Source organism: Nicotiana sylvestris, chromosome 2, assembly GCF_000393655.2.
Source record: "Nicotiana sylvestris chromosome 2, ASM39365v2, whole genome shotgun sequence".
Lineage (NCBI taxonomy): Eukaryota > Viridiplantae > Streptophyta > Magnoliopsida > Solanales > Solanaceae > Nicotiana > Nicotiana sylvestris.
The window spans coordinates 3,403,302-3,418,745 of NC_091058.1; the positions used below are offsets into that span (position 1 = coordinate 3,403,302).

The window sequence follows — 15,444 nt, forward strand, 5'->3', positions numbered from 1 at the left end:
GTATATTGTGCTGGAAGTTCACAAGTAAAAAATTCGAACTCCAGTATATCATGCTGAAATATTTTTCGAATTTTGAAGAGTGTTTTCATTCAATTACATGAAAAGTGGCTAATTTTAATTACTTTTAAAATTGTGGTTATTTCTCAATTACCACTTGTAAATCTAGCTATTTTTAAATTTCTCCCAAAGAAATTGAATGTTCAATTGTATAAATAATGAAACCGAATGTTTAATAAAAACGAAATAATGGAAACTAATTTATAAAGCCTCATAACATATTGTTGCATCAACTTTTTAATTTAATATTGGTGAATTTACATTGTTTAGTAAATTACGTAATTGGATTAGTTAATCACTTAGTAAAGTTGTCCACACTTGAGAAAAAGTAATTATATTAGATTTACAGGATAATATTTTTTTTAATATCAATAATTGCACAATTTAATAAAGTCTTATAGTCTTCAAATTCAAATGGAGTTATTTCAAGGTTTTATCCGTTTTATTATTAACATCTAGTTTTATAATATTTTTTGAAACTTTATTAAGTAATTTTATTTTTATTTTTTTGTTTTCTAAAGATACTAATGGCTTCTTGATGGTACGGTTATTGATGTCATGATGATCAATAATGGTAACCTATGTTATTCTATTCTTAAAATTTCTCAATCTGAATAATATTGATAATTTCAATAATGGTAACATAACAGAACAAATCAAATATGATAATTTTAGAAAAATGTTACGGTACATCAATATGAATAATATTGAAATAAAAAATGAAGAGCAACTAAAATATGACTTGTGTTATAAATCCTGCATCCACTTGCAACGATGTGTATCTTCATGACAGGTTTTGAATTGGTTTTGTATTCATAACAGGTTTTAAATTGGTTTTGTGTTCATAACAGGTTTTAAATTAGTTTTGTATTCATAACAGATTTAGGATTGATTTGTAACAATAAAATACTATAACAACAACAACATACCCAGTATTATCCCCCACTATAGGGTTTGGGGAGAATAATGTATAGGTAGACCTTACCCCTACCTTGTGAGGATAGAGAGGTTGTTTCCAATAGACCCTCGGCTCAGAAAAGCATAAGCACCACATTAATGAAAATATAGACAAAAAGGGACAGTACCAAAAAGCTATATAAAAGCAGAATAAAAACAACAAGACACAGTAAGGTGATTAACAATGAAAGAAAACAACGGTTAGTCATAAAAACCTACTACCAACATAAAGCGAGACTGCGTGCTAATATTATTGTTATGAACACTCTAGACTACCTACTCTAGTGCCCTACTCCTCGACCTCCATACATTCCTATCAAGGGTTATGTCCTCGGTCAGCTGAAGTTGTACCATGTCTTGCCTAATCACCTTTCCCCACCTCTTCTTTCGCCAACCTCTACCTCTCTGTAGGCCCTCCAATATCAACCTCTCACACCTCCTCACCGGGGCGTCTGTGCTCCTCCTCCTCACGTGACCAAACCACCTAAGTCGCGCTTCCTACATCTGATCCTCAATAGAGGTCACACCTGCCTCGCAACAATGAAATATTTCTATAAATAGGTTCATTGATGAACCTATTAAAGACATTCTGAAACAAGGAAGAAACGTTCCTTTATAATATTATCATTCTCTTCTATTATGTCCTAGTTAATTACATAGTTCTTATTATATTATTTTTATTTCATAATACGTTATCAACATGAAGCTCTAACCAAATTCATTATCTCTAAGTTGTGCTTATTCTCTTTCTCAGAACAAGGTATATTTCTTTTAAACTTATTCTGGTGCTACTGCTATGCGTAATAGAGTAAAAGGAGGATAATAGTTACATCTGCTACTGGATAGTCCCATCACCAATATTTGCTTGGTACCATTATACTATTTATCAGTTGAAAATAAATCAGTAACTAGACACATTCTCCAGGCTAATATACTTAATAAATAATAGAGAATTTTCATAAAGCACTATCTTTTAGTAGTAATTAACCATCTATAGATACCGTTTGTTATATGACGGATTATAAATACTTTTTTTTGTGGTTATAAGATGTATTTGATGTATGTAAGTTATTGTATCCATGAATACAGTAGCAAAAATAGGCGTGAATCAGGGAAGTCCAGCTAATCAGTTGTTGTATTCGAGTGTATTCGACTGTATTCATGGAGTGAAACATGAGATACAACTGGACAGATTATTGTATTCGACTTTATTAATGGCGTAAAATAGGGGATTACACTGTTTTTAAGACGGAAAGTAAATCAATTAACATAATAGACTCCTAATATAACTCAACAAACTCAATTATAACACACAAATTTTGTATTTTCAGTTATAAAAAAGATTCTCAACCGAAAAATAACCCAAAAACATAGCAATCTTCAGAGAAATTATATAAAACATCTGAATACATAAATTATATTAATTAAAAAAAAACATATGAATACATTCATGGCATATAGCTAGACGGTGAATACAATGAAATACATAGAATACAGCGGGATACATTGAAATACAATGAAAAAAAAGACAGTGAATACAATGAAATACATGGAATACAACGAGATACATTGAATTACAATGGAAAAAAACAATGAAATACATGAAAATTCATTGAAATATATTAACAGAAAATCAAGTTGCTCAGCCTCAAAACTCCGTCGTCTTTGTTCAAGAACAAACCCTAATTTCCGGAGAATCCGTCGTTCATCGGAAGCCGGTAGTGAAAAGGGTTCCCAAATAGGTCGTTGGCTCAGATAGTGTTGAAGAGGAAGATCAGGGTTCCCAAATTACGCTGTTTCTTCAGATTCTTATAAGGCTTTCAGAAACTCAATGATTGGGATTGGAGCAGTTATTCTTGTTCTCGTTGTACTACTGGTGGTTAATCCCAATCTGGAGAAGCACTTCATTGAAGCTAGAGAAGCACTTCATTCGGGAGACAAAGAAGACAAGATAGACTAATAGGTCCACTTTGGTAAACGTCAATCCCAATCTGACCGATATAAGTTGCTTGAGAAATCTTTGAAAATGCGTCGCCTTGGTCCGGAGATGGTGCCGGAGTCGTTCAAAATAGACTAATTGATAAAGAGGAAACTTACTGCTTTCATTATTGAATAGCGTATCAAAGTAAAGAGAGAAAGAAAATAGTGTAACTGAATAGCGTATTTAATGGCTTAGGGGTAGGAGGTAAACAAAATTAAATATTTTGCTATAAATATTAAAAGGTATTTATAGAATATAATTTTTTTGAATTGTATTTATTTTAAAATAAATAAGGCCTGCATGTTTTCCATTAACAATTATATGCAGGCCTGCATGTTTTCCATTTTCCCTTCACTAAGCATACGTCCAAACATTTCTTAATTGTTGTGAATATGGTGGTCAAATTGATACTCGTATTATTATGGGATAATCAGTTATAGTACAAATGGATCATTGTTTTAAATTAATTTGTGAATTGCTTAGAACAATTAGATTAAATCACTTTTAACATTATGGTATGAGAATAAGCAGCTGAAAAAGGATATAGATTGGAATGCATCATCACTATCTTATTTAGATTCTTGTATAAATTAATATGAACTGGAGGTTCAAAAAATAATTCATTTACAAAGTATTACAAATCAATTGCCAGATGCATTTACCAATCTAACAAGAATTACTAAATCTCATATTTCAGCTGCAAATGCTCCAATTTGAGTTGATGTCCCGGTAGGACAATCTGTTAAAGTAAATGAGCCTAAGTCACACTTAAAACGTGGTAGACCAATCGGTTCAATGATTGAAAAATCCTCAAAAAAGAAAAGGGACAAATGATCAAGATGGTCATAATATGGAGGTAGTTTCTCAAGAAGAGCCCCGAGACATAACAATTGATAAAACCTCAGGAGAGGTTCAGGTACCTAATAATGTTGAAAATGAAGAGAGATTGATAAATTATGTCTCGACTTGAAAAAGATGGAATTGAAATGATATAGTTGTCGATAATGTTTTGTTACTATTGAAGTAATGCAATAAGATAAGGATCTTGAACCGAAATCTATCGATGAATGTAGATGGAGAAATGATCGGCCAAAATAGAAAGACACTATCCAAAAAGAATTGACTTTACTTGAAGAACGTGAAATTTTTAGATCTATAGCCCGAACACATGAAGGTGTAAAGCCAGTGGGGTACAAATAATTTTTTGTGCGAAAAAAAAATGAAAAAAATGAAGTCGTAAGATATAAAGCACGACTTGTGACATAAGAATTTTCACAACGACCTTTATATGGAGACATATTCTTCTGTAATGGATGCAATGACATTCAGGTATCTTATCAGTCTAGCAATTCATGAAAAATTTGATATGCGTCTTATGGATGTTGTCACGACCTATTTATATGGTTCATTGAATAACGAAATTATTATGAAAAATACCTGAAAGATTCAAAGTGCCTGAAACATATAAAGATTCCTGAGAAACTTGTTCGATAAAGCTTCAGAAATCTTTATACGTATTGAAGTAATTAGGGCGCATGTGGTATAATCACCTTAGTGAATACCTATTGAAAGAATGGTACAAGAATGACCCAATTTGTCCTTTATAAAAGGATCTGGATCTGATTGTCATAATAGCTGTGTATGTTGATGACTTGAATATCATCGGAACTCCTGAAGAGCTTCCAAAGGCAGTAGAGTGTTTGAAGAAAGAATTTGAAATGAAAGATTTTAGAAAGATAAAATCTTATTTTGGCTTACAAATTGAACATTTGAAAAATAGAATATTTGCCCATCAATCAATGTACACCAAAATTATTTTGAAGCGCTTTTATATAGATAAAGCACATCCATTGAGTATCTCGATGGTTGTAAAATCGCTTGACATAAATAAAGATCTATTTCGTCCTCGTGAAAATAATGAAGAACTTCTAATGCTGAAATACCATATCTTAGTGCAACTGGGGCATTAATGTATCTTGCTAATAATTCTTGATCAGATATAATTTTCTCTATAAGTTTGTTAGCAAGATTTAGTTCTTCTTTAATACAAAGAAATTGGAATGGTATTAAGCATCTACAGATATCTCGTAGGGACCACTAATATGTGATTATTTTATTCAAATGAATTCAGTTTATAACTGATTGGTTATGCAGATACAGGATATTTGCTTGACCCTCATAAAGGTCGATCTCAAACAGGATATTTATTCACATGTGGAGGTATTGTCATATCATGGAGTTTAACAAAATAAATTATGATTGCTACTTCTTCAAATCATGCGGAGGTAATAGTCATTCATAAAGTGAGTCGAGAATGTGTTTGATTGAGATCAATAAATCAATATATCCTGGAGATATATGGTCTTTCATGGGAAAAGGATATTCCTTTGTATGAAGATAATACTGCTATATATATTAAAAGAGACAGAACAAAACATATTTCACCAAAATTCGTTTTCACGTATGATATTCAATAGAATGGTGAATTAGATGTTTAATAAATTCGTTCAAAGTGATAATTTGGCAGATTTGTTCACTAAAGCATTGCCAACATCAACATTTGAGAAGTTGAGATACATGATTGGAATGCATCGTCTCCGAGATATCAAATAAAGTTTTTATCAAGGGGAGAAATACATGTTGTACTCTTTTTCCCTTAACCAAAGTTTTGTCCCATTTGGGTTTCCCTGGTAAGGTTTTTAATGAGGCAACTCTTAATGCGTATTACAAGATATGTGTAATCTTTTTCCTTCACTAGGCTTTTTTCCACTGGGTCTTTCTTAGGAAGGTTTTAATGAGGCACATTATTTGTTAATGGACATCCAAGATGAAGTGTTATAAGCAACGATGGATGTTTGAATTAGTTTTGTATTTGTATAGGGTAAAATATGTTATATTAAATGATCGCATGAGGAAGTGATACGTAGAGCCAAAAACAGAAGATAGTTGAAACCGAAAGCAATGATCCTGTCTATTACCGGAGAGAATGATACTCATAAAGATGAAATAAATGTCTGCCACCCAGTAGCATTTAATAAAGAATATTCTCCGGCATTAAGTACATTGCCCCTTACAAGAAATATGGCATTCACCTCAACTATACACCCCTTGGTTAGGACATTAGTTGAGATATGAGAAACATACAGTTAAGCTACACCTGCCCAGAACATACTACTGCGCCGGGGAAATCGTAGATGGGCAGATTATAACCCAACATGTAGAATCTCTGGTAAAAACACGTTGTTTAAGCAGACTAGACTTAACATAACAATAGCTTAAGTAGGGATGTGGGAATCTGAGCATGCTGAAACAAGTAGCTCAGACACCCCTGGGACATGGGCCAGATTTTAAGCATCACAAGCCTCAAAGTGGTCAATATCTAAATGCACTCGGTTCTCAACTGGCTTCACAATATGCCTGTTACAAGTAAATATATAAGCAAGCAATTGCAGAGTCGGAAACTTATACAAGGAGATTCAAGAAAATACTAGAATGTCACAGTTGGGATTCGAAGCTGTGATCTAAAAGCAAGTGTCAAAAAGCCCTTTAACACTACACTAGGGGATTGAACAATTTATATATAACAAAAAAAGATTTGTTTTTGCCTCATTTGCCAGTACAATTTTAATCACCAAGGAGATTCAATTGAACCCCCTTGCCTATATTTAGCTTCGCCCATGTGAGCAACCAAACAAGGAAAGATGGGTACGCAACTAATCAAATTAGGAAAAAGAGAAGCGCATAAGTAAATTATTCACTCAAAATCAATTCCCACAAGTCCTAAATAGAGGTGACCACTTCACCAGCCAACTTACTTAGCCCACAACATCTTAATATGGAATAGCTCAAGCAACCTACGTCCAGATTAAGGTGAGTAAGTTTCCAACAGAGTGGACCTTAGAACTGAAGAGAGTCTCAGGACACCTGCGTCGGAAATAATAGCTGTGCGCGGGAAATCAGCTCATCTCTCCAAGGAAGATTTCCTAGGATATAAGGGCAGTTATAGATAGAGGGCATAAAGGGCTTATCAAGCAAACAAACAGAGATCAGAAAGAAAGCATTAAGATCAAATCTGATAGTTTCAAGATTTCAAGTGCTTTCAGCTACTTCTGCTCCTCCCACTAGTGCTCCACTAGTTTCCCATCCAGATGCTTTCATATTTGACTTAGCTGGAACATAGAAGGACTGACATCTAAGTCACTCTCTTTTTTTGTCCGCTCTATCTTTACTCACCACCCAACTTAAATCGGTCCCCTATTACGGTTTCAATCTCTGTTGACATAGCAAAACCTAAGTAGCTTACCTATATCGCTCAATCGAAAAACCCCTTACACATAAATGGCACAGGGAATATGACCACCGATGCTGAGTAATGACCTAGAGTTAGACTGCCGATGTGTGCCCACCCATGAGGGCACTTGCAATGAAAACAAATTTTGTTCCATTTTCTTTCCTCCAAGATACGAGGCATCTTACACGAATATTTACCTTTTCAAGAAAGACCTATATGCAGCTCGCGCACCACGGTTATTCTACCTTACCTGCATCTTCCTAGCCAATATATGCATTGGTAACTCTACCAATCAAGAGTAATGAGAAGAAATCAGCTATTTTTGTGCATATTAGAATTTGAACCCTTCTCTCTTATGATGTTCCAGCTTCATTGATGCTAGACCATACCCAAGAGTGTTCACATTATTCACTGGCTACAACAAATATATCGACTGCACAGACAAGTTCGGAGATATTCAATATGAGAATACTATTGGAAGTTGAGAAATGGAGTAAAGCACAAAGATACCTCACAAACATAAAAGGTAAAATCCATACTGAAATTCATCAACGAAAACTATCAAAACGTTTGTACAATGAAGAAGAGAGGACCAACTAAGCAGGTATAACAACAAGAATTTACAAAGCTGAAATCAGACAAAAGCAATTAATTCCATTAAAGTGAACTACATGAAGCTTGACAACTAACCATAATTCATTCATTCATCCAGATTTCTAAATCTTTCTTAATCCAAATATCAAACACAACAATGTCAAATAATCCATAAACCTCGATCAGTGAGATTTGAAGGCGACAACACAAATTATACGCCCCTCAAAATAGATTATTAGAAAAATTGGAAGGGTTGACTTAGCTTCTGTTTTGGACCTATTACTACATCAGTTCATCAGAGTTGAAATCATTCAAAATAACAGCAAAGGAAATATCTTTCGGTCATTACAAAGCGGAAACAATGAACACTATGCCTGAAAAAGGGATTTCAAAACGGGCGAAGATGCAGACTTAGTAACAAAGTCCTCACCAGATTAACACAAAATTACGTTTTTCTCCTCAAGCACTTCCTAAGCTTCTTCAATTTATGCTTGTTCATCTTCCTCTTCCTCTTTTTCTTCACACTATCCGCCCAAATCTTTACTGAGTCTTGGTTTTCATCGTTCTCGGATTTAACCAATTCATTTGGAGAAATAGGGTTAAGAAAAAACCCATTTGGGTCAAGAAAAAGACCAAAAGAAAAACTTGGGTAAAGATTCAATTTTGAATCCACTGTTTCTCTTTGGAGAAAAAAGGGTATCTGATTATGTCTGCTGCAAGGTGGATGGGCCAAGATTTGTGGTGTAGAACTGAGAATTGCTGGTTCGGATTTATTAAGGTTCTTGAGAATTCTTGATCGAAATTGGTTTCTGAGAGCTTTTCGGAGAATTGAAGCCATTTGGATTAACAATTGTTACAGCATTGAACCACCAAAAAAAGGAAAAATATATCACCTAGGGCTTTGGGAGATTTGTGCAAAAAAGGAAAAAGAAAGGAAAAGTTCAAAAATAAATGTTTTGCCCCCATGCAGGATCGAACTACAGACCTTCAGTTTACAAGACTGACGCTCTACCACTGAGCTATAGGGGCTTTGTGCTGTTCATCGAAATACTTATTTTATAAATTCTAATTTGTGTCTATAAATTGAAACTAAACAATTCTAATTTCTTAACGTTGGAAGAGAATGTAAGTTATTAAGGCCTCTATATTATTCTAAATCACATTAAGTATAGGAGGTTTCCACTTATCTTTGTCGCTCATAAAGATCAGTTCCTCTTATATCGTGTTAAATTGGATAAAAGGGTAAACTAAGGGATTTTAGGCCTTTATGGCTTTTTATAATGTTGAATTTAATAAAATGTAAAAAGCCTTTATGAGTCGTATTTGCAGTAAATCAAATTTACTCACATCTAATATTTAATTATACCAAATCATATAATATGATATAGTTAAGTGAAAATACATACTTAATTAACCATAACCAAGTGATACAAGTGAATGTAAAAGACATTTGTCATATATTCATTGTGATTAGTAAAACAGGCTAGGAGTAAAGGTTATTTTACTGGGCGAGGCACAAGCCGAGCTACCCGCAGCTCTTGCTCAAATAATGTATTTGGTGTTTTAAATTTATTAAATATGTATAAATATTAAATTTAGAATCCATTCATTAACACTTGAAATCATCATTCTAAAATTCAGAACTCATAGGGTTGAAATCCTAGCTCCGCCTTATGATTTGTGGTTACTGATTACAGATTGCTCTATACAACAAACTAAATGTTACTATAATACATCCAAGTTTAGTACAAAGAACTTATAATTCTTCTCAAGTAGGAGTAATTAATTGGTTCAAGCTAAGTTAGTATACTTTGGAGCTTTACATTTGAATACAAATTATTCATTCGTGCACTGGTTTGAAGTTTCTGTAGGCTACAACTGCATAAAAAGGATCAGATGAAGATGATAACAACCCTGTCAACTGCATTATCCAATTCAAAGGCCATTGATTTTGTGGAGCCGCACCATCTTTTTCAGTTGGTAATTTGCGTATCACCTCTGGCTGCGTAAATCCTTGAACGCACTGGAAATATTGCACCACAAGTTGCACCCTACCATATCCTGTACTGTCCCTCCATGCACTAATTGCTTTCTCATAGAACAGTCTATTACTGAAGCTTACAATAAACACGCCTCCTGGTTTTAGACCACGAAATACCTCGGCAAACACCTGAAAATTTAATTAATACTATTATAGATCGTTTGGTTAATTTGTGAGCAAGTTGTATAGGAATTTTGATGCAAGATACTCAGTGTATTTTCACAAGTACGGTCTAGGCAAGAACTATTATATTATTAAAAATTATTGGAGCGTTGTATTTGTTATCAGCAGTGACAAATCCAGAATTTTCATCAAGGGGTATCAAAATATAAATAGTTAGATATATCGAAAAGTCAAGGAGAGTCAACATATAGTAAATATACAAAAAAAATAAAAAAAATTATCTAGAAAAATAGTGTAATTTTGACACCCCTTGCTTCAATGTGGCTCCGCCACGGGTTATCAGATGATTGGGATCATGTTTATATCGTGTTAAATTATAGATATTGGTTTATCATCTAAAACATGTGTTTGGTTTTGAATTTTATAGATGAATTCGTAAGAATTATTACTCACCCATGACCTAGATTAATAAATCCTGATGTTGAAAAATTAAGATGATAGATGCTAAAATAGGCCACATAAATAAAGCTTGTACTCCTCTTACAAATATGTAAGTTCTATTAAAAACAATTTAGTTCTCATAATCTTAATCAATAGTTTAAACAAAGAAATAATACCCACGGCTTAATGATCAACTAAACTAGTAGTAATAGTCTCAAGAGATTTTTTTTTTTCATTTATGGGATTCGACACAAGTATTGTTAATATGCAGTATATTGTTATTTCACATTAAAAAGTCAATATAATACAAAGCACCAATATGCAACATAATTTTTAATATAATGATCAATATATAAACTAAGCCTCGTCTTGTTAATGCAAAGTTTAGTAGTAATAATATATCTGACGATCAATTCCTTAGTCATGTTACGATTTGCTAACATACGCTTTACCAATAACACATTTCGCTTATCTAGAGTCAAATTACGTGAACTTTGACCAATATTTTAAAATATATTTTTTATCATATTGACATGAGAAAAATTGCAATTTATAGTATTTTTCTAATAGTTTTTGATTACCTAGAGTTTAATTTTAAAATACTGAATTGAACTAATCCAATTTAACTTTAAAATTTATTCAAATTGACTCTCGATAAGCAAAATATGTCATCTAATTTGAAACAGGAGGAGTACTACGATTTGGGACTTGTGTGGCTTATAATCAACCACACATTTTGCAACCTGTATGTGGTTGTGGTAACACTTGATTTTATCCCTTCTCGTCCAAATTAGGTGCACAAAATCTTGACAATTTCGGATTAGTCATCCATTAATCTTTATCATCTAATTAAGGGACCATTTAGGTTAATTAAATTACTGACCTTCTCAGGCTGTTGAAGATATTGCACACTGACTGTACACAAAACAGCATCAAAACTACAATTTTCAAACTCAAGTTTCTGATCTTGATTCAAATCCTTCACAATGAAATAATCCAATCTGGGATTCTTGGCCAACTCTTGAGCATTAAGTCCATGACCCACCACCCTTTTGTACTTCACCTCTTGTGGTAAATGACTGACCCATGAGCTCATAAGGTCAAGAATCTCAAACTCGGGCCTCAAGCGTTCCCTGTAAATATGTGTGTTAAATGGTCGAGTTGGGCTAAATAAGGGCTAATTAAAATGCGGTAAATTTAAAAATAGCCAGATTTATAAGTGGTAATTGAAAAATAGCTACAGTTTCAAAAGTAATCGAAGTTTAGCCATTTTTCATGTAAAGATAAATTTGAACAAAATCAAAATCAGGGAAATATTCTGGCATAATCTGGAGTTCCAGCATAATATACTTGTCCAGCATAATATGCTGGAAGTTCATACACAGGTGCACCAATCTCCAGTATATTATGCTGAAACTTTCCATGTAGCATCAAAATAGTAGTGATTATTTTTAACGACTTTACAAAAGTTGGCTATTTTTCAATTACCAATTCGAAAACTGGCTAGCTCGCGCTATTTTTACAATTAAAATGGATTGAATCAATAAATGGATCAATCATGCACAACTCACTCGTACCTGTAAAGATTTGTTAAAGAGGAAATGAAACGATCATCAACGTGTGTCACAAATCTTGGGTAAGCATAGAATTCTCTGTCTGGTAAAATGTTAAGTTTGGTTCTTCCTTCTTGACTAAGAACCATACGTTTGATTTTTCCTGCTGTTGATTCTGTTGAATTATCATCTCCATTATAGGCTTTGGGAATTGTTTTGATTTTAGTTGGAAGAGGAAAGAATTGTAAGTTTGATGAATTGGTAAATTGCCATGTTTTTGGAGATATGGTGAACCACATGACTTGTTTGCTTGGAGATGAACATAGAAATCAATTTATGAATTTTTTATTTTTTTTGGATCTTTTAACATTCACCAGTGGCTGAAATTACTTGCAGGCCCATAGGGAAATTGGACTGGTGGCTGCACGTGGTTTCCAGTAAAAATGAGGCTACTATCTAGGAATTAACTGAATTTTAGTTTTTTAGTTCATTCGGAAGAAAAATATTCTGAGTTGTCCTGAAATTAAGATTTTTATTTAAATTTCATAACAAAATAAATACTGATTAATCCCTAAAATTTCTATCTATACGGCTCATAAAGTATTAATCCATTTTACATTCATCCCCATGATTATCTGCACTAGCTAAAATTTCATGAAGAATTAATCAAATAGCTCGACTCAACCATTTAAACTAAAAAAATAACTTACAAATGTTACTAATATATATATATATATATATATATATATATATATATATATTTTATGTATAATATGTGTATAGTCAATATATGTTAGTAAGGAAAAGTAAACAATAAAATCGGCTGGCTATATTTGGGTAAAGAATCAAATTATTTTATCTTAGTTTCGCATTCGTAGCTCCTTCGGCTCCGTTTTCTTTTTTTTGGTTTTTCACTTGGTGTTCGGTATTCGTATTGGAGCCCGACTATATCCGAATTCGCACCGTGTAGGGCCTCATTCGGGGGAAAGCGCTCCCTACCAAAGATTTTTTCATACTCAGGGCTCGAACCCGAATCATCGGCTCCGTTGCTACTACTATACTCCGACTTAGTGCTCTCCACTACTTGTCTAGATTTGAAGTATGGAAATAGAAGGTAGCCTTATATATGCACTACAAATTTTTGTATATAGTCTGTTTATTTCATTCTTTAAATGGACGGAAAAAATTAAATCTGGTATGCGTGGTGCATTAACCATTTTTTTATTTAGTTAAGAAGTGGGAAAAGCTGACCATTTTTTCCTTTTACACTTAATTCAAAGTATTAAAAAGGACTATAGACGAAGAATAAATCATGGAATACATGTTAAAGGAACTGCCTAAACTTTTCTTTATACTTGAATCACATTCTTCCATGTGTGAATTAAAAAAAAAAATTCCAACATGAAATAATGAAATGTACGAAGGAAAATACCATAGAAAATTAGAAACCAGCTAACTGAAAAATCTCTGTTTTCTTTTAAAATTTAAATGAACATGAGTGCCTGATTCTTTCGCATCAAATCATCAATTAATTAGCTTGCTCATCGTATCCTCCTAATTTGGGGAAATTAAGTCTCCAAATGATACTACTATATTTTAACCAGTCATGCTATATAATTTAAATTAATTATTTCGAATTCAGCTAAATTTCGGCGTCACTTATTGTCTTACTTCATAATGTGTGTACGAGAAATATCACCAATACTTATTTAATGAAATAAGAGGAATTATATCAACAAAAAAAAGTGTACGAGAAATAAATAGGTGTATAATAAAAAAGCCTTTTTACACGTATGCGCTATTTTTCCTATAACATAAGTCAGTGGTCACTGGTCACTGGTCATAAAACTATTACTAGTAGAATCTTCCATGATAAATGATACATCTTACATCCAACCGCGGCGAAATAGTTTTTTGGCCAAATACATATACAATCCATCTAACTTGGCATTATTTTTTATTTTGACACTTTATTTTTATTTTGTTCTATTTTAGCCCTTCAACTTTATTTTTTATGTTCCACTTTAACACAAAAGCTGAAACCATGCAAAAAATATAGCGCGTGTGTACACACAAATCTAAAGTGTAATAAATATCCAATTAAATGTTACCACTTGATTTTTTCATTTATGTCAAACGGGTTAATACTAAAATATCTGAACCCGACCGTATTTTTTGTGGGTTTATTCGATCTAAACGGGTCAAGTATGAAATCGGCAGATGAAAGCTTTGGAACTTAGAGAATGAAGATGGGGCAACAATGGATGAAAAAATATGGTCGGGTTCAAATATTTTAGTATTGACCCGTTTGACATGGATGAAAAAACCATGTGACAACATTTAATTGAATATTTATTATACCTCAAATTTGTGTATGCACATGCGCTATATTTTTTGCACTGGTTTCAGCTTTTGTGTTAAAGTGGAACATAAGAAATAGAGTTGGAGAGCCAAAATGGAACATATAAAATAGAGTTAGAGGGCCAAAATGGAACAACGTAGAGATAAAGTGCCAAAATAAAAAATAGTGCCAAGTTGGATGGGTTGTATATGTATTTGGCCTAGTTTTTTCAACAATTTTCTGAATTGTGAGTAGGAAGTTATTAGCATAAATACAACAACAACAATAACAACAACATCCTCATTATTATTCTACATCGTGGGGTCTGAGAAGAGTAGTGTGTAACCTTACCCCTACCTTATGAGGATAGAGAGGTTGTTTCCAATAAACCATCGGCTCAGGAAAGTATAAGCACCACATTAATAAAAATATAAACAAGAACGGACAGTACTAAAAAGGCATATAAAAGCAGAATAAAAACAACAAGACAGTAATGTGATCAACATTAAAAGAAAACAACGGTTAGTCATAAAAACCTATTACCAACAGAAAGGAGACTGCATGTCAATACTACTGTTATGAACACTCTAGACTACCTACTCTACTACCCTAATACTCGACCTTCATATCTTCCTATCAAGGGTCATGTCCTCGGTCAGCTGAAGTTGCGACATGTCTTGCCTAATCACCTCTCCCCACCTTTTCTTTGGCCTACCTCTACCTCTCTGTAGGCCCTCCAATGTCAACCTCTCACACCTCCTCACCGAGGCGTCTACGCTCCTCCTCACATGACCAAACCACTTAAGTCTCACTTCCCGCATCTTGTCTTCAATAGGGGTCACACCCAGCTTGTCGCGAATAACCTCATTTCTAATTCTATCTAATATGGTGTGCCCGCACATCAATCTCAACATCCTCATCTCTGTGCTACCTTCATCATTTGGATATGGGCGGTCTTAACTGGCCAACACTCAGCCCCATACAATATCGTTGGTCTGATTACCACTTTGTAGAACTTACCCTTAAGTTTCGGTGGCACCTTCTTGTCACACAAAACACCGGAAG

General features: G+C 33.5%; 2 protein-coding genes and 1 non-coding gene across 3 annotated transcripts; all 3 read right to left on the reverse strand.

Annotated features, from left to right (window-relative positions):
* Nucleotides 1–8,325: 8,325 nt before the first annotated feature.
* Nucleotides 8,326–8,718, reverse strand: LOC104244599 (uncharacterized). Its single transcript, XM_070167755.1, has one exon. It carries the CDS (start codon nucleotides 8,716–8,718, stop codon nucleotides 8,326–8,328), a length of 393 nt encoding a protein of 130 aa, XP_070023856.1.
* A 119-nt stretch (nucleotides 8,719–8,837) lies between these two features.
* Nucleotides 8,838–8,909, reverse strand: TRNAT-UGU (transfer RNA threonine (anticodon UGU)). Its single transcript has one exon. It is a non-coding gene; the product is annotated as a tRNA-Thr (tRNA).
* Nucleotides 8,910–9,584: 675 nt separating this feature from the next.
* Nucleotides 9,585–12,378, reverse strand: LOC104244600 (uncharacterized). Its single transcript, XM_009800057.2, has 3 exons — nucleotides 12,063–12,378; nucleotides 11,369–11,618; nucleotides 9,585–10,050 (listed from the first exon to the last, which is right to left on the reverse strand). Exons 1-3 carry the CDS (start codon nucleotides 12,335–12,337, stop codon nucleotides 9,721–9,723), a joined length of 855 nt encoding a protein of 284 aa, XP_009798359.1. The 5' UTR covers nucleotides 12,338–12,378; the 3' UTR covers nucleotides 9,585–9,720.
* Nucleotides 12,379–15,444: the final 3,066 nt, after the last annotated feature.

What these genes read in the sequence shown, in the direction of transcription:
- LOC104244599 (XM_070167755.1), bottom strand. Translation starts at nt 8,718, where the DNA reads ATGGCTTCAATTCTCCGAAAAGCTCTCAGAAACCAATTTCGATCAAGA.
- LOC104244600 (XM_009800057.2), bottom strand. Translation starts at nt 12,337, where the DNA reads ATGTGGTTCACCATATCTCCAAAAACATGGCAATTTACCAATTCATCA. An exon ending in TCTTTAACAAATCTTTACAG is followed by an intron (nt 11,619 to 12,062) that starts GTACGAGTGAGT and finishes ACATATTTACAG; the next exon opens with GGAACGCTTGAGGCCCGAGT. An exon ending in ATCTTCAACAGCCTGAGAAG is followed by an intron (nt 10,051 to 11,368) that starts GTCAGTAATTTA and finishes TTAAATTTTCAG; the next exon opens with GTGTTTGCCGAGGTATTTCG.